Source organism: Acomys russatus, chromosome 23 (genome assembly GCF_903995435.1).
Source record: "Acomys russatus chromosome 23, mAcoRus1.1, whole genome shotgun sequence".
NCBI classification, from domain to species: Eukaryota; Metazoa; Chordata; class Mammalia; order Rodentia; family Muridae; genus Acomys; species Acomys russatus.
Window position 1 is genome coordinate 7,129,239 of NC_067159.1, and position 22,756 is coordinate 7,151,994.

The window sequence follows — 22,756 nt, forward strand, 5'->3', positions numbered from 1 at the left end:
TCCCCAGGAAGTTCTTGGATCTAACTCAGGCTGTCAGAACCTTCAAAAACTGAGCTGTCTTGCTGGCTCCAAAGTGATTTCTTTAAAAACAAATTTAAATACAAAATCAACAAGTGGCCTGAAATAAGAGTTTGAGATCAGCTTTGCTAATTTTTGTTGAAAGGCAGATTCACAGGCATATGTAATAATTAACACTGACTAGAACGCAGGGGGAGCAGTTTATATGGGAAAGGTGAATTATTTCCAAGTGTGCCAGAGAAGACCCCTCACTGACCTAGCCCCAGGGAGATGCCAGGATGGTGACAGAGCCACCTCCTCTTCCCCACATGCTCTAGGATTCTGCCAGCTTAGCTAAAGGTCACCAGAGCCTTCCACCATTGGCATTAGTGTCGTCATAGGAGCATGGGAACCATCGAATATAGAACTAAAATGATTAGAACACAGTGCAATCTTAACTGACTGGCCAACAAGAACTTCTATTCACACTGACCTAATGGTACAGAAAGTCCACTTAAAAAAGCAGCCTCTAAATAACACTCTCTCCTCTCCTCCCCACCGCTCACCCACCCCACATGCCCCGATTCATTCATCAGCAACTTTGCAGACTCGGTGTGCTGTAAAGGATCAACTTATTTGGTACTGTCTACTCTTTCCTGTAAAAACCTATGGCTTTTAATAGAGACCAGCTTTCTACTCCAAATAGGCCAAACCATTAACTAAGCTGAGTTTTAAATATGATTGTCCTTATATCCACAAATGTATGCTATGCCTGGTATAGTTTCTTCCACAATAAATTTGGCACAACCATTTTAATGACCATTTTATTCATATAGATCTTAAATAAGCTTTTAAGTTATTCAGAGAAATAACAAAGAAGACGCCATTTCTGATTAAATAGTCTTATCGTTTGACATAAGAAGATTTAACTCAGAAGGCAACAATTATTTTGGAAAGTTTTACTTAGTCTTAAATGAGAGATCATCTAAACCTGAGTATTTATAATCTCCATGAAATTATGATCAGCTACTATGTGTTCTCCTTGGCACAGGCAAGAAGATGTACTAATAGTTCCCCGGCGGCCCTGACTTTCAGCTACTTCTTATCGGGTTCCTCTGCGGCAAATGAGAAGGATGTTCACAGAGGCTCTCCAACTGCCTACGTCACGCCTTTGAGAGCAGGACACTGGAAGTCTGGGCCTCTGTGCTCTTAACCAGCCAAGCACAGCCTCCACAGGGAGGTTTCTACCACCTCCTGCAGGTTTGATCTCAGCCTAGGGCACTATGCCTCTCTGCTGTCTCACAGCCATTTCCATAGCAAGGATCTGCTTTCCAGATGGAAACAAGGCACCTCTTTCAGGGTGAAAGCACTGGTGGGCCACCGTAGTACTCACCATTTTGGCAGTTTTAGTTGGTGAACGAGGACCTAAAATTTAAAAAGAACCAAAGTTTAAAAGCAAAGGAAAAATGTCCCTAGACCAAACATTAATAATGTTTTTGATAAAACTTCAATTTACAGTAGGCTAATATAAAAAGCTATCTAGTATCAACTATGTGTCAGGCATTAGACATCTATTATTTTCAACTTCACAACATTCTTGAGGCATAAATGCTACAGCCATTTAGTAGTTAAGGTTCCTTAAACCACAGAAACAGTAAGCAGAGAGGCAGAAAACGGACATCAACCCATCTAATAGCAAACCATGGTCTCTGTATTTTCTGTTAGAAAACTCTCAGGCACTCAAAGATACTTCTTTTAAAGATCTGTGTGTGTGTGTGTGTGTGTGTGTGTGTGTGTGTGTGTGTGTGTGTACACGCATGTACGCATAGCTCCTCTGAAACAAACTAAAAGGATGTTTAAAAGGACTTTCAATTGTCTACTTCATGACACAGAAGATAGGACTGGCAGCAATATGCACACTTTGGAGGCCAGAAGAGGGCACGGGATGTCCTCCTCTACCACAGCCCATTTACTCCTCTGAGGCAGAGGCAGGGCTCTCATTTTCTTGGGTAGCTAGAAGTCAGTGAGCCCCAGTAGCCCTTGCTTCTCCATCCCCCCCTGAGCTAGGGCTACTGGCACGCATGGGCTGCCTGGTCTGTTATACGGATGCTGGTATCTGAACTCTACTGAACCACCTTGTCAACCCCATCACAAAGAGTTTCTGTTTTTTTAACCCGACTCTGAGCACACTGTACTATATTACCTGGAAAAGATACTAAAGAGGGTCAAAGACATGAGAGCAATGAAAAATTCTCCTAAGAAGTAAAATAAAGGTGTCCCTCAAATATAGAAGCTAAGAGTCAGGGTGAAAGGCAGAAAGGCCAGACACTAGCCATTCCTTGGTATGGACTTAATAAACCCCACTGAAATGCAACTTTGTAGTTAGTCCTTAGAATTAGATTTATAAAGTCTAGGAATAGTTCATGTCTGCTGATGACCTTAAAAAATAAAATTCACATTTTTTTTTCACATAAGCACTGTAAAGTTTAATTAACATTTACAGCAGATTGTAAAGCTTGAGACACAGGACAGGTTAACTCCTCCCTGATGATGTACTCATACACAAAAATGTAAGCACTTCAAATCTCTCATGTGCTACAGAGTTCCTGACGAAGCACCACTGGCTGAAAAAGTCAGTATCTATTACTGTTATCAATGGAGACAAATGAAATTAAGAGGATGTGTTTTATTTGATGTAGCATAGTACCATGACTTTCTCTAATCACTAAAATTATAAATCAGATTTTTAAAAGATTATCATGGGAAAAATTATATTCCTAATGGACACAAATGAAACAACTAAAAATCAACCAAGAGCTAGGAAAGATACTGCTGCCAGAACACTCAGACAGAGTCACGCGGAGAGTGCACACGAACAGCCCGGGAAGCACACTAGTAAAGGACACCTGCCCTGTAAGGGAGGGCAGTGACCAGACGCAATGCCTGAGCTGAGCATCAACCCCCTGCGTGCGCTGTTACTCACCTCCTCTTAGGATAAGTAATGGGACATCGGCACCTACTGGGAACTGCTTGAGTACTTCTACGACCTGGAGATGTGTTAAGTTCTGTACATTTTGATGGTAAATTTCTTTGATGATATCCCCTTTTTGAAGGCCTTGACACCACTGGCTATCCAATATCATTTTCACCTTCTGTCCAGTTGGGCTGTCAGCAATTGCAAACCCAAAGCCCTTGGGGCCCTTAATCAGAGGGATAGTCACTAGTTCAGGCTGGGAGCTGCCTGATGATGCCAGGGATGCTCTCTGCTCACTTAAATCCGATGGACCATTCAGACGATCACTGGCCAAGAGTTGTCCTGATTTGCCATTTTGATCCAAAACCATTGCTCCTGGTTTAAAATCCTGAGTATTCATGCAAGTCTCTCCCTTTGCTAATGATTGTCCATTGATGACAGGGGTAGCAGCAACAATGTCCACAACAGGATCTTCACTGTCATCAGGAAGTGGATAACCACGGCATAAAGTAAGGTTGACATACTGGTTGACAGGCACCAACTGAAACATCTGGACCACATCTGCATGGGTGTGACCAAGGACACAGTTGCCATTGATGTCTACAATAACATCACCTGATGAAATATAATCATGTTAAAGTATTAAAACCACCAAACAAGTTTATCTTTTTGTTAAGGAAAAGGAACAAAACAAACTCTGAAACTAAATTTGAATTCTGAAACTCTAATTGCGCATAAGAATTGAAAAAAGATTCCTAGTACATATATTTGCTTTGTTATGATTTTGCTCTAAAAAGTATATGCAAATGTCTGTATCTTTTAAGGTTTATTTTTAATATTTCCACTTATTTTTTCTGTGTCTGTGCCCACAGAGGACGGGGTGTTGGGCTCCCTGGAGCTGAGGTTACATGTGTCCATGAACTACTGGGAACTAAGCAACCTGGGCTCTAGGAAAAAGTAGCAAGTACTTTTTAACCACTAAGGCATCTCCTAAATTTCAAATTATTAATTATCTTAGCATTGAAGTGTTACAATCACAAACTCAAGTCTATCATTTAAAAACCCTCCAAGTTTTATTATAATTGCTTATGTACTTTCTGAGCCATTACTAAGTGATTATTCAAAACTCAGTGCAGTACGGGTATTTAGCACACATAAGAGAAAATAACAACACCAGCTACTTACACAAACAAGTTATTCTTAAATGTCTTTTAAAGCCTTTCCAGTAAGAAAAGAGGAAGATCAGAAGACATGCAATGGCTATATGTTTAAGATACTGAAAGATAGATTAATTAATTCTTATAAGATTTAATTTTGTCTTCCTCTCTTATAGTATTATGCTCATTTTGTAGATTCATTCCACAGAATTTCAACAGCTGGCAATGTTCTAAAAATAGCACCTTGATTTTCTAAATTAGTTATCCAACAACAAAATAAAATTTCACTATTTCATCTATTTGCTTTTATTTCATATATTATTTAAAAGGTTACTGATAAGTAAAGCAGCTTCAATTTGTTCTTATTGTATTGAGACTTCAAAAAACAACAGGACATGATATCGAAAATGTTACAAAGGCTGGAGAGATGGTTCAGCACTTAAAAAGAGAACACTGGCTGCTCTTCCAAAGAACCCAGGTTCAATTCCCAGCACCCACATGGCAGCATATAACCACTCTAAGGGGATCTGATTGCCTCTTCTAGCATCCACAGGCGCCAGACACTCATGTTATACCCAGACACACATACAGGAAAATACCCATACACATAAATGAGTTTTTTAAATGTTATTTTTGTAGAAATTTGTTTCTAATCTAAGAGGATGCAGAAATTGGATTAATTAGAAACAAAGCTTTAACTTTCACCCCCAAATGAGAGTTCCTAAAATTTCCAAAAACCTTGATAGACGTATTGGATTTTTCTGCAGATTAGCTAACAGTTTTAGGTGAAAGAGAAAGTGTATTATGAAATCTTGGGTAGCTATGCTATATGATGTATTTCATGAACAAATGTTTAAAAGGTTAAAATTGACAACTAAAAAGGAAACCTTTTATATTAAGATTAAGATCTTTAGAGTTCATTTAATTTAAAAACAGAGGCTAAGCTAAATATAACTTTGGATTATTTTAGATTGTCTTTTTAAAAGTTTCTATCAATTCAGTGGAAGGTATATGGGAGATTCTATGAAGTAATTAAAAGTAATCTGATATTTATCATAAAAAAGTACAGAAAATCATTAAAAATTTGCAACTGGTTTCTACAGATCTGTAAAAAAAAAAAAGTACAGAAACAAACTGAGCCATCCAAGTGGTACAGCAGCATGTGAAATAAATAGATGACGTGAAAAGTCTAGCAAACTGCAAGAGGGAGCCTCAGTGGAACACTAAACTCTTTGGAAAACAGTATGTAATCTACCACAATATTCAGTTCATTTGTCTTGAGCCTCTTCCAAAGTCTTCAGAAACAAAGTCGGCCATATTAAAATATTGGACTACCAATTAAAGACTGAGAAAATTAAACACAAGACAACCTAACTGTACACAGCTTTGTAAAAACACTGATATCTGTGTCTCTAGTATTTAACATAGTAGTTGAGTTTTACAAACTACAAGTAATGGCAAGGAAGAGAAAAAAGTGGGTTAAAAATTATTAAGAATTTCTTTGTTATCACAAAAAAAATTTCAATGGACTATTTTTCAAAAGAGATTAAAATAAATGTTAGAGAGCTACAAAAGTGCCCTCCAGGAGCTGGAGAGATGCCTCAGTGGTTGAGAGTACTGAGGACCCGGGTTTGAGTCCCAGGACCCACATGGCAGCTCACAGCCACCTGTAGCTCCACTCTCACGGGATCTAATGCCCCCTTCCAGCTTCTTTGGGCTTTTTTCCCAGGCACCTATATAGAACACATATATACACGCAGGCAAAGCACCCATATACATACAGGAAAAAATTTTAAAGTACTCTATATCAAACAATCAAATGATCTCCTGAGATGAATATTAAATATTAATTTTCTTAAAGCCAAAGTATTATCTAAATATTATACAAAAATAAATATTAATTTAAAAAACGTATTTTCTCTAACAGTTTCTTCTTCTTATAAAAACAGCCAGCTTTCTTTAAGCTAGCAATGTATTTAATGTGGAGATAAAGTATTTTAATACAGGAATTACATAGTTTATTCTCTCTCTCCTCTGCCCTTCCCTTTGCTGTACTTTTTGTTAGTGTTATCACTAGTCTTCCAGTAATGCCGAAAGCCTTTCTCACCTGGTGCAATTTTCCCGTCCTGAGCTGCGGGACCGTCTTTTAGCACATTTTTCACTTGCAGGAATTCATCAGGCCTATCTCCACCAATAATGGTAAAACCAAATCCCATTGTGCTTTTTTTCAGTGATGCTCGAACAAGGACACCTTTAAGTTGGGATGGATCCCGAGTAAAGTGCGATCTTTCCACCTCTGTGTCAAAATAAGAATCAGATTTTAAAACAAAAATAATTATCTTGCATAAACTATACACAGTCAGTCCTCTTTATGCTGTATAAATGAAAAACACAATAATAAAAAGCCCTAAAGAAAAGGAAATCGCAGAAACTGTAAAGGTACAGAACAGTTAGAATTTAAGTTAATAAACTAAACCATTGGGGGGTGAGGAGAAAAGCACTTGTGACTGATATCTTTATAGGATTTCCTGACACCTTCAGAAAAGCAAAGCTCCCACCCCCTCTGCTTCCCGGCCTTCTCTGCACTCATTCCCCTCACCCAGACTCCACTATAAAAGCCTCCCTCTACTCAGCTTTGCTTTCGATATTTTGGGTTACTTATAGTTAGATGAATTCTGAAAATATTAAATGGAAATAAACTATAAATTTTAAATTGTATACTGTTCTGAGAAGTGTGGTGATATCTTGTGCTATCTTAGTCCATTTTATCAGGTACACAACTCACCCTTTCATTCAGGTATTTATGCTCTATATATTAACCCTGGCAGCTACTTAGTAGCCGTTTGGTTTCAGATCAGCTCTTGTGCTATCATAGTGCTTACATACAAGTAATCTTTGTTTTACTTAAAAAATAGCCCCAAGGCCCCAGAGTAGTATAGTGCTGATGATCTGGACATATCAAAGAGAGAACGTACAGAGCTTCCATGAAGTGAAATGGTTAGAGGCTGGAGAGATGGCTCAGTGGCTAAGAGCACTTGGTGCTCTTGCAAAGGACCTGGGTTTGGTTCAGTTCCCAGCACCCACATGGTGGCTCACAATGTCTGTGTCTTCAGTTCTTGAGAACCTAACACCTACTTCTGACCTCTGTGGGCACTGCACATATATGGCACACAGACATACATGCAGGTAAAAATCCATACACATAAAAATTATTTTAAAATGTTCAGAGGTATGTCTACATAGGAAAAGCAGTTTACATAAGGTTTAATGCTATACACGATTTTAGGAATCTACTGGTATTCTTGGACTGTATTCTTATCAGATAAAAGGTGACCTATTTATAATGATGAAAGCTGACATTTACTGATCATCACCATATGACAAATACTACTATAAGCACTTTATATTTATTTACAGACATATGAAACATATGAGAAGTGCTCAAAAACATGTACTAAACTGAACATGTTTGCTAAACTACATGCAAAGCTTAAGGAAGGCACCTGTGTGTTGAAGAAAGAACTATTTTTCTCACAGGCAACAGAGTGGGTCGTGCTGTATTCTACAATGTAAGCAGAGACTATGTCTGTATTGACACACAGAAGAGAGGAAAGAGGCAAGGAGCGTAACATCAACGGTGTAGGAAGTACTCTGGCAGGTTTCTTTAGTACTGGTTAGTGGAGAATCTTGAAGATTAAATCTACATCTCTCACTTAAGTAGTCAGTGCAGAAGCTATACTGAACTACAGAGCTCATACTGAGTCTGCGTTAACATAAAAAAACAACCTTATCTTAAAAAACCCAACCTCAAATTCATACCATTTCATATTTTTATATACTCCTGACAAACATCTCAGTATGCTGACAATGTTCAGATGGTTTTGTAAAAACAATTATTCATATCTTTTATGGAGGCAAAACTCTCTCTGTTGAACTTGAAAGATTTAGCAATAAAAGGGTTCAGATTTACTTCTATTAACTCACCATAATATTTCACATTTTATTAGAATGGCCAAATAAGAAGCTCTACCTGTTTTTGCAGGATGAATTTCAGTCTGTCCTATCTGCTTTTTCCTTTTGGCTTCCTCCACTGGATTTTCAAACTGAGTTTTCTGGTTGAGGTGACTGCAAAATAGAGAAACATGCAGCTCAGGTTTAGGTAAAACAGTTCTATTTATTTTCCTAAATTAGACATCATGGGGTTCCATCATGAAGGCTAAGGAGCATGTGTCTTTAGGAAACAGAGCACAGAGAGGCTGACAGATCGCGAGAGACCAGAGGAAAACTACAGACCAAAGCTACTGAAGCTTAAGTTAATCCTTCCCACCAATGGAACACACCACAGTCTACGAAAACCACAGCAGAAATGCTCTTCCTGAGGCAATGAGAAATGCTGGTAATGGTCAGCTCATCTCTTTCAAGGCAATTATCAGCAGAAGAATTGCTAAGTTTATCCCAAATAAGTCAAGCTATGAAGCTACTCTCGAGACTACTTCACTGCCTTTCTACAGACTCGCCCACGAAAACTCACAACAACTCTGGTTTCACACTTCCATTTCTTCACAATTACATAATAAATTAGTTAAATAAATGTAACATAAATTTAGTGGGCCTCTGTGGCTGAGTACACACAAATGTGACTCTAGGAAGGCTTAGATCTCTGGAAGAAAGCAGAAGAATGAAGGCGCCTTGGGGCAGGTGACTCTCCACCATCCTCGGTAATCCGCAGGCTTCAGCATGTTACCCGGGACCGCAGCACTGCTCTTCCGGAAAGCCGCTCACATGACAGCTATTTAAGAATGTCGTTGTGGTAAAAGAATAAAAATTAAAATGATGTTTAAAACCATGATGAGGTGTAATTCAGAGGCCATGTGATCATATTCTACCATGTCACAGTGCAAAGACATTTCAGCCAAATGATGTTCTCCACTAACATCTTCAACAGGAAACGAAATCACTGAACAGCAGCAGTTAAACATCAAACCATGAGAACTGCAGGATGTGGTTAGCTTCCCCATCCTCCTCCTTAAACAGGGCTTCTCTGTATAGCCTTGGCTATCCTGGACGCATCTGGTAGATCAGGCTGGCCTTGATCTACCTGCCTTTGCTTCCCCGAGTCCTGAGATTAATAGGCGTGCGCCATCACACCCAACACGGTTATCTTTATCTAGATCAATTATTACACAATCTATACAAACAGGGAAGCAAACAGCGTTTCCTTTGCTCCTTGTGCTTTTGATGGTGAAGGTAAGGAAAGGACAAACACAGTAAAACAAGCAACCATTACAGCAGGAGATGTTAGTGTCCTTTGTCCTTTGGGATTTTAAAAAGCATTTGCCTTTATTTCACTTGTCTACTGTGTGCCACGCGTGTGCTGGTGCCCTGAAGGCAGAAGAGAGCACGGACCGCATGCAGCTAGAGCTAGAGGCTGGGGGGAACCACTGGGCGCCTCTGAAAAGCAGCGCATGCTCTCAAATGATGAGCCGTCTCCCCAGCTGGCCGCCCAGTACATCTTAACTGTCAACATATGAAAATAAAAATCTTAGCATCTTAAGAAAAAAATGCTAAAGATTAGCAGTTAAAAAAATAATTCTGTTTAGGGAGGAACTCTGGCTGCCTTTTATACCATCAGCTAGAATGACTACTTTTTTTCACACTGGGTTTACAACAGCAACAACAAAAAAGAGATTTATATTTCTTTTCTTTGTGATGTGCTCAAAAAGAGAATAGAGACAGCAAATGAATACTACCCCTTTCCTGAAAATTCTCAGACAAAAGAACGTAAGATTTAGTGGTGGAATTAATTGTATTTACAACATTACACAATATTAAAAAGCCACCTTCCGTATGAAACAAAATTAGAGAAATACTCTCTACTTGTTATTTATAAGCAGACATTAAGATGAACAGATGGAGTAAGAACACCCACTAAGCAGAGAACTTGCTAAGTAGGAGAGGAGAATATTAAAGATCATCAGGAGAGCTCAGAAGGCAGCTAGACAAGCACGGTTAAACACCTAAAACACACCTTACAATGTCATCTGCTTAACATTTTGTATTTAATACCTCGATTTTAAAAAATCATCTCAACAAATTCATGAAGAATATTAAGATATGAACCAGATACATCTTCTGATTGTTGACTAAGTGTATTATAATTCTTAATGTGATACAACCAGGACAGCATTTCTCAATATGAGTGCATTTCTTGGCTACTGCGATGCTCAGCTGGTAAAGACACTTGCCACCGATCCCTGGGATGACACTGTAGAAGGAGAGAATGGTCTCCTGTGAGCTGTCGTCTAACCTTGCAAGCATGCTGTGGCATGCCCGCCACCCCATTTTTAAAATTATTTCTATAGAAGGCCTGCCATTAAACCTTAGAAAAATGTTTTTTAAAAAAGATGTGTGTTTCAGGATCTCATCTTCTAAAATTAAAAAAAAAAAAAAAAACCTGAAAAACTGCCACTGCTGTTAGTGTTACTACTACAAGATTCCTGCCAAAAGCAATCATGGTGCCATCTGGTCTGACAAACCGAAAGAGCCAAAGAGTAGCCGTTCAAGCAACAGCTCTTTATCTCCACCAGTAAACTCACTGCAGATTACTACCGATGAAATTCAAACCCCAGTTAATCTGGGACTGAAGCCACATTCCGTAGCACAGCCAACTCAATGCTAATGTGCATCTTGAGTACAGTCTGTTCTTCAAAATCTAATGAATTATCCTCCTGTAAATGAGCTTGCTCTGAGAGCAACCATAGAGTCACACTGCTGCTATCACTCGTGCCTCAGCCGGTTTCACACACCTCCATGGAGTGGGTCACTTCAGGATGTGCCTGTCTTAAAGCTGCCTGTGTTGCACCCTTGCTTAGTGGGAACCTGGCCATTCAGCTAGAGATTTCGTAACAGGCAAATGACTTTCACCTCTTGACATGTATTCAAATTCACTTAGAATGAGTAATAATGACAATCGTTGGTTCAGAAATGCTCAGCAGTATTCCTGGCAGATAATAATTGATCAAAGCCCAATTTAAACAGGCCAAACTGCAAGGGGAAGAAAAAACACACACACTCCTTTCAGTCAGTCTCCAAATCTGTCTCTGACTTGAAAAACAACAAAAACAGTTGTTTCTTCTTTCAACTATCCATGTCTCTGGGAAAAACGAAAATATCAAAGAAGCTGCTTGGATACTACAATTGGCAATGTATTAAACAACAGAACAGAAATAAAATTAGTTAAGCTTTTTAAAGGAAGCAAAATATTGAAGAAGCAAATTATATACCTATTGATGACTCTGAGTTCCTCCTCAGGGTATACATTGGCTTTTAACAAGTCACTTTAAGCATCTTTCTAACAAAGATGCCATAATAACCTACACATGAAAGACCACAGTAGGGATTAAAGGTACTTACTTTAGGGATACTTGCCAGGAAATATCATTGGTTTATAACAATTAGTATTGACAATCATAAAATTAGAAAATTCTTTAAACTCCTGTTTTTCCAGGTAATAATATCGTTTTGCTTTCGTAAATAAGCTAGCCAATGTCAGCTTTTATTCTTGGGTCCTAATTACTTCTGAGATATACTTGGCTAATGAAAAAGCCACTGAAACTTAAACTGTGTTTGTTCTCTGAAAAATGAGCCCTCAGCTTTCTAAGTCTCAAACATTATAATGTTTGATAAGGTAAATTCACCAGGTGCGGGTTGCCAGGTTAGAAAGATGAGGTCCTCAGTGCAAACTGAGGAGGATGATTGTGTTCCAGAGCTACACAGAAATGTTCACCCCGAGAGCTGCCTGACTGGGAGGAAACACTTAGAGCAATGTATTAGAAATACCCAAGCCGAGATCATACAAGATGGCGTCGATCGCACACTGTGTCTGATCCACGGAATAGCTGTGACTGTACAGCTACCAAAGGACCATGCTGAGAGCTCTAAAACACACTGCTGGTGTTTCCCAGAAAAAAGGAAATCCTATCAGGTGGATCGTCCATGCCCTCCCACTGCAAGACCAAGGGACGAAGCTCTGGTGAGCCCCCAGGGACTCACAGCTGCTGGCTGCTGTGCTTTTCAAGTTAAGGCCCTGCTTAGTATGAGCCAAGGAGATGGTATTCGAGGAGGGGGTGCTGTTGAGCCCAAGCGAGGACTGCACTGCCCACACCACAGACCTCAGGGACCTCCTTTCATAGGCTGAGGCCCTGCTCAGTGCTGAAAGTTGGGTTGTGCAGAGGTGGATACTAGGGGAGGCAGCGAGGTGAATGGAGCAGGCAATGGACCCAGAGACTCGGGAGGCACGAATCAACACAGCCACAAGGTCCTCTAGACGAGAAGCTGAGCTGGGGCAACATCAATGGTTTCTGTGAGCTACTCAATTAAGTCTTTGAGAGGCCTCCACTTGCCACCTGCTTGATGGCCCACAAGATCCAGTACCCACAGGAGTAGGAGGTCATCCAGGCCTTGATGGCCAGCAACAATCTGGTGAATGAAAGCAGAAGAGCTGGCCCTGGGGATATAGAAGCAGGAGACCTGACCCTGAGGACATGGGAGCAGGAGAGCAGGCCCTGCCATGATGACACAGGAGCGAGAGAGTGGCCCCTACCCTGAGGACAAGGGAGTGGGCCCTGATCCAGGGCTCTGAGTGAACCTTACCCCAACATCTACCCCACGTATGACCTGCTGGAACACATGAAGGGGCCAGACCTGCAGATTCAAAGATTAAGAATCTCCTTGACACACGGCAACAACAGGATATCTGACAGCAGTCCCAGTGAGGATCCGGTAACGATAGTGTAGGCCTCAAACCAGACCCATGACTCGTAGCAATGAACATTTGAAAGTAAACATATGTGGACAAAAGGCTGTGCTGCGTGATACACTACAGCTTCTGTGACAAGAATTTTTTTGTTTGTCTGTTTGTTTTATTTTACTCGGGGGAGGAGAGAGATTTTGGTGCATGGTGTGTAAATCAGACATTCAATAAAAGTTAAAAAAAAAAAAAAAAAAAAGGTAGATTCACATTTCTTTATTTACCTTATGATTCCTCTAAACCTGCAGGTAACACTAAGGTTTCTAATATAAATCTTCCTGGCATCAACACCTATGGTTAAAATCTTATCTGCAGCATCTGGAAAGAAGGCAATTCTAGTGGTCTGAACAGTGTAGCAATCAGATAAAGGGAAAGAAAGCTCAGAACTGAAGGTGGCTACTTATAACTGCGTGGTGTTTCTATCTATTATACATAGTTCCTATTTGTTTATATAGCTGCGTCAGAAGCAACCTCCACTCCTTGAAAGAATACTACACTTCCTAGAATTCCTTAAAAGAGAACACACCTTCAAGAATATGCCTCTAAATTTTGGATTACTATATTGCAAAGACCTTAAGCTCTTTTAATTACTTTTGGAAGTGCACAGTGGTAGTGATGGAGGGACCACAGGCATTCATTCACTCATCCAGTGTCCATGCACTGCCTTTCTCTTTAAAGAGCGTACAGCAACCAGCCATTAGTTATCAACAATTTTCCTATTTCCTTTACTGTCTTCTCCTTTCTACCATTCCTTGCTGCTCCTCCTCCCTTCTCTTCTTCTCTTTGAGATGGGTCTTTCTACATTGGTAGGCTGATCTTGAAACCCTAGACTCAAGTAATGTCCTTCCTCACCCTCTGGAGTCCTAGGAGTACAGACATTTTCTGCCATTCTGGGCTTCCTCTTATGGTCTGTATTGAGAAACCCAAAGCCAACTTCTGTCGAGAGAATATCTTGTATTGTATTGTATGAATGTATCACTGGTCAATTAAAAAACCTATTACCTATAGGAAAGGGTAGAATAGAAGGTGGGGCGTCCAGAAGGCAGAAAGGATTCTGGGATAGATCCTGGCCCAGGAGATCTGCCCAGTAAGATGTGAGGAGAGACACATGGTACCTCAGCAGAGGTAAACAGCCACAAGGCAGAATGTAGAGCAGTATAAATGGACTAGTCAGAGGAGAGACTAACGATACAGCCTAGGCATTTGTAAGTGTATTTTGAGTCTCACGAGTATTTTGGGAGCTTGGGGCTGGGAGGAAAAACTACCACAACAAACTTCTAGAAAATTCAAAGTTGGTACAGGAAGCATTCCTTTTTCTAATTAAAAATAACCAGCAAATCAGGTCACAGAAACATAAGTTGCCAAATTTAGTATTTCCTAGAGCTGTAGAGAAAAAGGAAACATTTGGGAGACTATTAATTCAAATAACAAACTTACTCAACATAATATGTTCCATACTGAGGGTCCTCTATTTTCTCCCAGCCATAAGGAAGCTCTGTAATTAAAGAAAAAAAGTGAGTGAGTAGATTTACCTTATTAAACTAATGCTTGAAGAGTTAGAAAGCAGAGGGTTCATTTTTCAGAGAACAAACACAGTTTTAATATGAGTAGCTTCTTCATTAGCCACGTGTGTCTCAGCAGGTAATTAGGATACTTGACCAAAAGCTGACCTAAGCTGGTGTGCTTGTGCATGCCTTGAATTCCAGCACTCAGGAGGCAGAGGCAGAAGGATTTCTGTTTTGAAGAAGCCTGGTCTAAATAGTGAGTTCTAGGCCAGCAGGGACTCCACAGTGAAAACATGTCTATAAAAGCACAATCATTCAAACATACAAACAAAAAGCAAAAAGATAACAAACAAACAAAAACTAACACTAAACTGAACAATGCTTATCTTAATAGCCCACATAAGAAATAGTTATTGGCGGTCTGGAGAGACGGGTGAGGGTTAAACACGCGGCTCTTGAGGAGGGCCTTACTTCCATTCCCAGCACTCAGATCAGGCTCACCATTGCCCACAGCTCTAGTCCCAGAGAATGCAACGCTTCTGGTCCCCCATCCCCACCCCTTGGGCACTTGCACTCACATGAACACACCTATACACAGACATACATACAAATACAGAATAGAATAAAAATACAAGTTATTATAATAAATCAATGGTTATATTTCTTTAAGATGCTTGATAAAGCTGAAGTGAAGTGCACACTCCCTTAAGTCCAATCCAACCCAGCCTCAGATTTTGGCCATTTCAAGTACACAACCCAGATCTGTTTAAACCCTAAGGAAGGACTGGCTTTCCCTTGTACTAACTTCAGCTGAGCATCTGAACAACCAACATAACTGCCAGTGCCTTGTGTTCTCTGTGTCTTTGTAATCTGCTTTGGGAAGCCGGGCGTGGTGGCGCATGTCTATAATCCCAGCACTCGGGAGGCAGAGGCAAGTGGATTGCTGTGAGTTCGAGGCCAGCCTGGTCTACAAAGCAAGTCCAGGACAGCAAGGCTAACAGAGAGACCCTGTCTCAAAAAACAAAACAAAACAAAACAAAAAAAGAAAGAAAGAAAAAAAAAAAAAAAACCAAATAGCTTTCATAGGCTTAGCATGTATTATTAGTTCCAAGAGATTAATTAATAAAATATGAGAAAAACTGAAGTCACACTCAAATTTCGTTTCTTTTCTTTCTTTCTTTTTTTTTTTTTTTTTTTTTTTTTTTGAGACAGGGTTTCTCTGTGTAGCCTTGGCTGTCCTGGATTCACTCTGTAGACCAGACTGGGCTTGAACTCACAGAGATCCACCTGCCTCTGCCTCCCAGAGTGCTGGGATTACAGGTATGTGCTACCACCACCTGGCTACATTCAAATATCTAATAGTTGGAAAAATAAAAAATAAAACCTGACCTTTCCAACATAAAGTGCCTGCGCCAAAAAAATGATCTCCTCCTTTCCTGTTTTGCATTCCTTTGAACATTCAGGTTCTTGAGGATCCATTTTAACAGGCTTGTAAGAATTAAACTGGCTGGGATGATCCTAGTTAGAGGTTGTAGTGCTGCCAATTATATATAGGAACTGAGCAAGAAGAAACTTTGTTTTTCATTTTTTGAGACAGGGTCTCACCATATAACCAGGCTGACCTTGAACTCCAGAGATCTACCTGCTTCTGCCCCGAGTGCTGGGGTTGTAGGCGTATATCACCAAACCCAGACAAGATGGAGTTAAAAAAACAAAACTAAGCCGGTTGTCATGGTGCATACCTATATTCCCAGCACTCCGGGAGGCGGAGGCAGGAGGATCTCTGTGAGTTCAAGGACAGTTTTATCTACAAAATGAGTCTAGGACATCCAGGGCTACACAATGAAATCTTGTCTCAAAAAACCAAAACCAACCAACAAAAAACAAATAGACAAAAAAAAAAAAAAAAAAAAAAAAAACCAACCCCCCCCCCCAAAACCAAATAGACACACACACATACACACACACACAAACAAAAAACAAAAAGCTAGAGTTGCACATCATAATATCCTATCCTTTTATTTTTTAAAAATTCTATTATGTATAGAGGAGCTGTGCCTGCATGTGTGTCTGGTGCTTGTGAGGCCAGAAGAGAGTGTCAGACCCCTAGGAAGTTGAGTTACTGATAGTTATGAGTTACCATATAGGAATGGAATTTAGGTCCTCTGCAAGAACAGCCAGTGCTTTTAAACCACTGAGCCATTTCTCCAACCCTATGTCTCTTTATTTTCAATCCTTTTTTGGAATGAATATGCTGTAACAAAACATACTAGACAGAAAACAGGCCTAGAACACACGAAAAGATTTTATGCCACTGATACTCAGTCATGAGATGTCAGCTTCCACTGCAATAAACTGACAGAACATAAACTATTTTTACTGTAATAAAAAATGTATTCCGCATTCAGAATAAAGAGAACAGGTTATTAGCCTATTAAAGAGCCCCATCTCTTTTCTCTATCATATGCACATTTTTGAGTTTTTAAATATAATATCTGTATTAATACTTTGAGAATCTCATAATGCACAGAATGTACTTTGATCATATTCCCCCTCCTCAACTTCAATCTCTTCTTTTATCCCATACATAGTTGGTTAGTGGTTCCCAGGTTGGTGAGACTTTATGCTTTTCCTTTGAAGACCATGGTTGAACTGCTGAGGTGGAGAAGATGACTACAGTCTGATGGTTCATATTGTCAAAGTGATGAGATCTGGAGCCAACTAAGAGGCATGCCTCGAGGGAGGTCAGTGAGGGCAATGCCAGGATAGACTGAGGGGAGAAGAGTTCCCCTCATGTCCCACGATACTGAGAGACCCAAGGGGAAAACAAACCAGCGCGGCTGGCCAGCCTGCCTTCCCCGACTGGTGAGTCACTACCTCCACTACTGCTGTCTTCCTCACTGACATGAGAGCTTGGCTTCTTGGCCTTCCAAAGAACTGAAGAGCAGTGGTTCTCCATGAATCTTCTAGGCCTCCTGCACCACAAAGGGACACTGAGACATGCAGCTTTGTGGATTACAAGTAGCTGCCAGAGTCTCAGCCACTGCAGCAGGCAGGCAGGCAGGCACTGCAGGGCTACCTGGTCTCTATGAGTTACAACCCATCCTAGCAGATCCCCTTTAAAAATATATATTGATTCTGATTCTCTACAGAATTAAAAACAAAACTATTGAAATACACGGAAACTTTAAAAAGTATCAAGTAATGAGATACACGTCAATTCACTTTGACTGGGTGAAGCTATAAAGCAAGGAGCAATCAGCTTAATAGTTGTAAGGTTTTATCACCAAGTTACTGTTAAATGGGTAGGATATTTTTGGATTATATTTGTAAGAATACAAAAAAATCACCAAAGTATAGTATTATCAAGAAAAAGGTTTTTTTCAACTAGAAATTTCCTTGAGATAGCATGGAAACCAAGCACTGCCGTGTAGGGATGGCTTCTACAATGGTGGCCGGGGTTAGGTTCTGTTTTCCGAGAGGGCTGGAGAACGAAGGCAAATCTAACACGCTTTATAAAGAATGCATTAGCACTTCAGAAGGATAAAAGACCAACATAAATACACTGCAGCGTGAACGTGGAAGTTGTCTAGCACTTAGAGCAATTAGTGTAGCTCTCCCTAGGAGACCAAATGTAGGGACATATCTTCTGGATTACTTTCCATAACTTCAAGTCATTACCACTGATAACATTAACAATCTTTGATAAGTTAATGGAGACAAAGAAATGGTTAATTCCTGCCCCGAGAAACATTGCTAGTATGGCTGCTATGTCACATGTGCATGTGTGTACGCAGGTGGCAGAGAGGAGAGAGGCCGAGTCTACACTCAGTGTTCTGCATAGCTGAATGATTTGTAGTCTAACATTCCCTGAAAACAGCAAGCCTGAGATGACCACCAGGCCACACAGGCCACACAGGCCCAGGCAGGGAACAAGCCAGAAACTAGAAGAACCCTGCCTGGGGCTGTGGGCCCTGGGTAGGGGAGAGCCCAGGACAGAGGACTCCTCCATGGGGCCACTCTGGGCAGGCCTGGGCAGGAGTGAGCCTAAGATGACCACCAGACCTATGCCATGAACCCCGGACAGGGAGCTAGCCTGAGAAAACCACCAGTCCGGCACCATGCGGGCCTGGTAGGGCAGACCATGCCCAAGATGACCCATTCCCGGTGCCATGATGCCTGAGCAGGGCAAAGCACTCCTGAGACCATTCCTAAGATGATTACAGATACTCAGAGACCTTCAGTGCCACTCAAAGGAGCAAGTAAGTGGTGGGAAAATGGAAGAGAAAGAAATATGGGCACATTGAAGAGAAACAGAACTAGAGATGCAAGGGTAGTGAGGAATAGCCTGATGTGAGGAACCTGTAACACCACTTGGGACCAGAGTGGGGCCCTGGTCTATGATGTCACCAGGCCCTCATCTGGGTCCACTGCCCTGTAGCAGCAGGGATCTGCTACCATTGCAGGCTAGGCAGACAACTCTGGTCTGGGATGCTGCCTGGGGACATGTTGATGTCATGGGCTGCACAGAACTGGCCCTCCCCTCACCTGGGAATCATGGGAGAGCTGGTCCTGGGGAACTTAGAGCAGGAGAACTGATCCTGCCCCTAGCCAGCTGCAGTACTCAGGAGAGAGGGTCCTGCAGCTCACATGGGCAGCACAGTAGAGCTGGCCCTGGATATGGGGGTTGCAGGTGAGCTGACCTTGAGGGGTTTCAGAGTGGGAGAGCTCACCCTGCCTGTGCTATGGTGCAGTCAAGGGAGAGACGGCCTCCTCCCTTCCCTCATCCCTCACACCGATGGAGAAAGAAGAGCTGGCCCTGAGGTCCTGAGAGTGGAAGAACTGGCCATGTCCCTCACTGGCTGCAACACTTGGGAGAATGGGTCCCTCGCCACCTGTGGCAGGAAGAAGAGCTATCCCTAAACCTCCCCTGCTCAGCAGAGTGGAGCTGGCCCTGGTTGCAGAGGCTGCCAGTGAGCTGGCTCCAGGAGTGTGAGAGCAAGAGTACATATGGGATGACCAGCTCAGATACCTCTAAAGCCCAGATCCAGGGCTTTGAATTGACCCATCCCAACATCTACTCTATTGATGAACTGCTGAAGTGCATGAAGGGGCTGGTCCTATAGATCCAAAACTATATCCAATAGGATATCTGAGAGGAGTCCCAGTGAGGTTCCAGTATTGACAGAGTATCAGAAGCAACAGGCCTCACACCAGACCAACTAGACACTGCAATGGACAATTTGCAAACAAAGAAATGTGGACAAAAGGGTATACTGTGGTATACATTGTGACAAACTAGTTTCCACAATGAGATTTTTTTTTTTCCTGTTGTTGGAAAAGTTGCAATGGTGGAAGGGGAAGATGAGGAGGACTGGAGTGCAAGATGTAAAATTTATAAAGAACTAATAAAAAGTTTTTAAAAAAAGAAGTGGTTAATATTTCCCCTTTAAAATTAAGGTGGTAATTGATTAAAGTGCCTAGCAATTTTATATACTTTATAGTGGATTCTTTACTTTTCTTTCTCCTTCAATTCTATTTTTCTTTTCCTGTCTCCTTTTTATTAAAAATATTAGGAACACAATGCAGTTCTTGACTAGACAGAAAATCAGAAGAGAAATGACAAGCTACAGCTAGGGTTTGGAGGGTGTCAAGTGGAATACCATCAACTCTGAGAACAGTGGTTTGATGTCTCAGTGGTCCTGGAAAGACAAATTAGAGACAATGAAGTCATTCCAGACAGAGCAGAGAATACAGAGGTATTAAGAACGCCTTGCCAGCCCCACTACTGAAGACAACACGTACACAACAACATGGAGATGTTGACCTGTGCCTACATAGAGCCTTCATTCCTATGTTTCAGAGTCTCTGGTACAGGAAGGTACTCTGAACGCTACCAACAGAGAAATGTAAACACCAATTTAGCCACAAACCCAGAGTAAAATCAAGGATGAGGAAGAGAAGAAAGAGGAAGGAAGAGGAGGAGGAGGAGGAGGAGGAGAAATTAGCGTGAAAAATGACTACTAAAGAGACTCTGCTATACTCAGAGATGTTATTCAGCCATCACCAGAGAAGGTTCTCCCTGTAGCAGATGGGATCACATACAGAGACCCATTGTCAAACACTGCTCAGAGAGTCAGTGGCCTTGGAATATTCAGCCTTAAACAAGATGCCTCCATCAACTCTCTCACCTCAAGTCTCAGGGAACAGTGTAGAAGAGGAAGCAAGAGTATAAAGTGAGACTGGATGGAAGACACTAAGAGAATCAGGCCCTCTAACCAACATCCGGCAAAGCTCACATGAATACACAGAGGCTGAAGCAGGACACATGGGCCTGCACCAGGTCCTCTTTGTTTATATTATGGCTTCCAGTTTAGTGTTTTTATGGACTCCTGAGTGTGCGAACAAGTGGATCTCTGATTCTTGTGCCTTCTCTTAGTCTCTTTTCCTTCTCTTGGTCTGTTTTGTCTAACTTCAATGTGATAGTTTCTGTTTTATCTTGTACCATAATGAATGAAAACCGAGCCACTAGAGTAAAGGTTAACAACTGAACTGTCACACCTCCTGGGAGAGAGAAAATTAGTTTTATCCACTGGCGTGACACTGAACATATCAACCACTCCAGGACAGGCATATTCAGGATAGTTGGTCAATAGACTAGATTTTTGTTCAGTTTTTGAGAAAAAACTTAAGATTAGGTGGGTAGAAAGGAGGAGAGGATCTGGGACTTGGGGGAGGGGAAGAATATGATAAAAATATCTGACATTCAAAAACAGTTTGTGTGGTTTTTTTTGAGACAGGGTCTCTCTGTGTAGCCTCAGCTGTCCTAGACTCGCTTTGTAGACCAGGCTGGCCTCGAACTCACAGCAATCCACCTGCCTCTACCTCCCAAGTGCTGGGATTAAAGGCGTATGCCACCACATTTGGCTGATTGATTTTATTTTTATTTTATGAGAGTGATAAAGCAGGACTGTGACGTGATTAAATTTATATTTGTAAAGGATTACAGGCCATTGTAACAGAGGAAGAAACAGATGGGATGGAGTGATATAAAAGCAGAAAAATGGGCCAACCATCAGCAGACTAGGTAAAAAGTTATGCAGGCTGGAATAAGGCACTGGTAGCTGAAATGATGAGAATGTGCAGAACAGAGATAAGGAAGTCAGTGTGACAGGATCTGTGATTGCTGTGGAGACTGAGGAAAGGAAGGAGTGAGAGAGGAGGCCAAGGTGGTTCCTCAGTTTCTGGTTCTCATGGCGTAACAATGTCTGATATATAATGACTGAATTTGTTGCTGTGACAAAATACCTAGTAAAGCAACTTCTGGAAGGAAGACTTGACTGGGGCTCACAGTTTGAGGCTACGGCCATCAGGGTGGGCAAGGCACAGCAGCAGGACCGTGACGCAGGCTGCGCAGTGGCTTCCACAGCAAGGAACCAGAGAGCTCAGCTCACATTCTCCTTTTTATTCAGTCTGAGCTTTCTACCCAGCTGATGGTGCTGCTCATATTCTGCAGAGCTCCCCTCTTCAGTTAACCCTTTCTGGAACCATCCTCACAGAAGTACTCAAGCCAAATTCAGCCACCTGGATAGCAAAGATTAACGACTACAACACACTATCAAGTACTTACTAATAACCAGCAGAAGAGCATGGCTGTGGGAACTAAGTAACAGAAATAAGATTCAGAGGCACGTAGGAGACAGAAGAAACATTTTTAGATGTCTTAATACCATATCTAGTACAAGAAGACATTTAAGAAATCTAAGGTTTTGAAAGTTGTAATGCTAGAACTTGGCACGTAACTGCAACAAAAAGGAAGCAGTGAGAAAAAGCTGAGAATAACCAGTTTTGACTAACAACTGAGAGGATTATCATTTCAGAAACACGCTGATAAAGATATCTAAGAAGCTCCTGGCCACGTGAACCCAGATTCAACAGATAAACACAGGAAGATAAACATTTGGCAGACACCACAGGAACAGCAAGCATGGCAGTGGGTAAGATTGCCTAAACTGTGAATAGAGAAAGGTGAAGAGCAAACAGAAGCTTAGGCGCACTGCCGTAGGAGGAAGCAGAAGGTTAAGTACGGTCTTTGGGAAGGAGGCAAAGAAGACAGAAGGCATGACCAACACTAACAAAGAGGACAGAAGGCATGACCAACACTAACAAAGAGGACAGAAGGCATGACCAACACTAACAAAGAGGACAGAAGGCATGACCAACACTAACAAAGCTGTGCAAAGCTATGAGGAAGAGTTATCAAGTCAGACAATCAGCTTATTGGTAATTTTTAAAAACGCAGCTCCAAGCCAGG

The 22,756-nt window shown here is 41.3% G+C and overlaps 1 protein-coding gene and 1 non-coding gene across 4 annotated transcripts in view; one reads left to right on the forward strand and one right to left on the reverse strand.

The window, feature by feature from the left end:
• Positions 1 to 22,756, reverse strand: part of Magi3 (membrane associated guanylate kinase, WW and PDZ domain containing 3) — a 201,113-nt gene that overhangs the window by 25,826 nt on the left and 152,531 nt on the right. For all 3 annotated transcript variants that reach the window (XM_051165927.1, XM_051165926.1, XM_051165928.1), the window contains 5 exons: positions 14,375 to 14,432; positions 8,159 to 8,253; positions 6,236 to 6,424; positions 2,981 to 3,586; positions 1,391 to 1,422 (listed from right to left, as the gene is read on the reverse strand). In XM_051165927.1, coding sequence (XP_051021884.1) covers positions 1,391 to 1,422; positions 2,981 to 3,586; positions 6,236 to 6,424; positions 8,159 to 8,253; positions 14,375 to 14,432 — 980 coding nt within the window. The remainder of the gene's footprint in view (positions 1 to 1,390; positions 1,423 to 2,980; positions 3,587 to 6,235; positions 6,425 to 8,158; positions 8,254 to 14,374; positions 14,433 to 22,756) is intronic.
• On the forward strand, positions 18,180 to 18,310 carry LOC127206738 (small nucleolar RNA SNORA17). Its single transcript, XR_007832842.1, has one exon. It is a non-coding gene; the product is annotated as a small nucleolar RNA SNORA17 (small nucleolar RNA).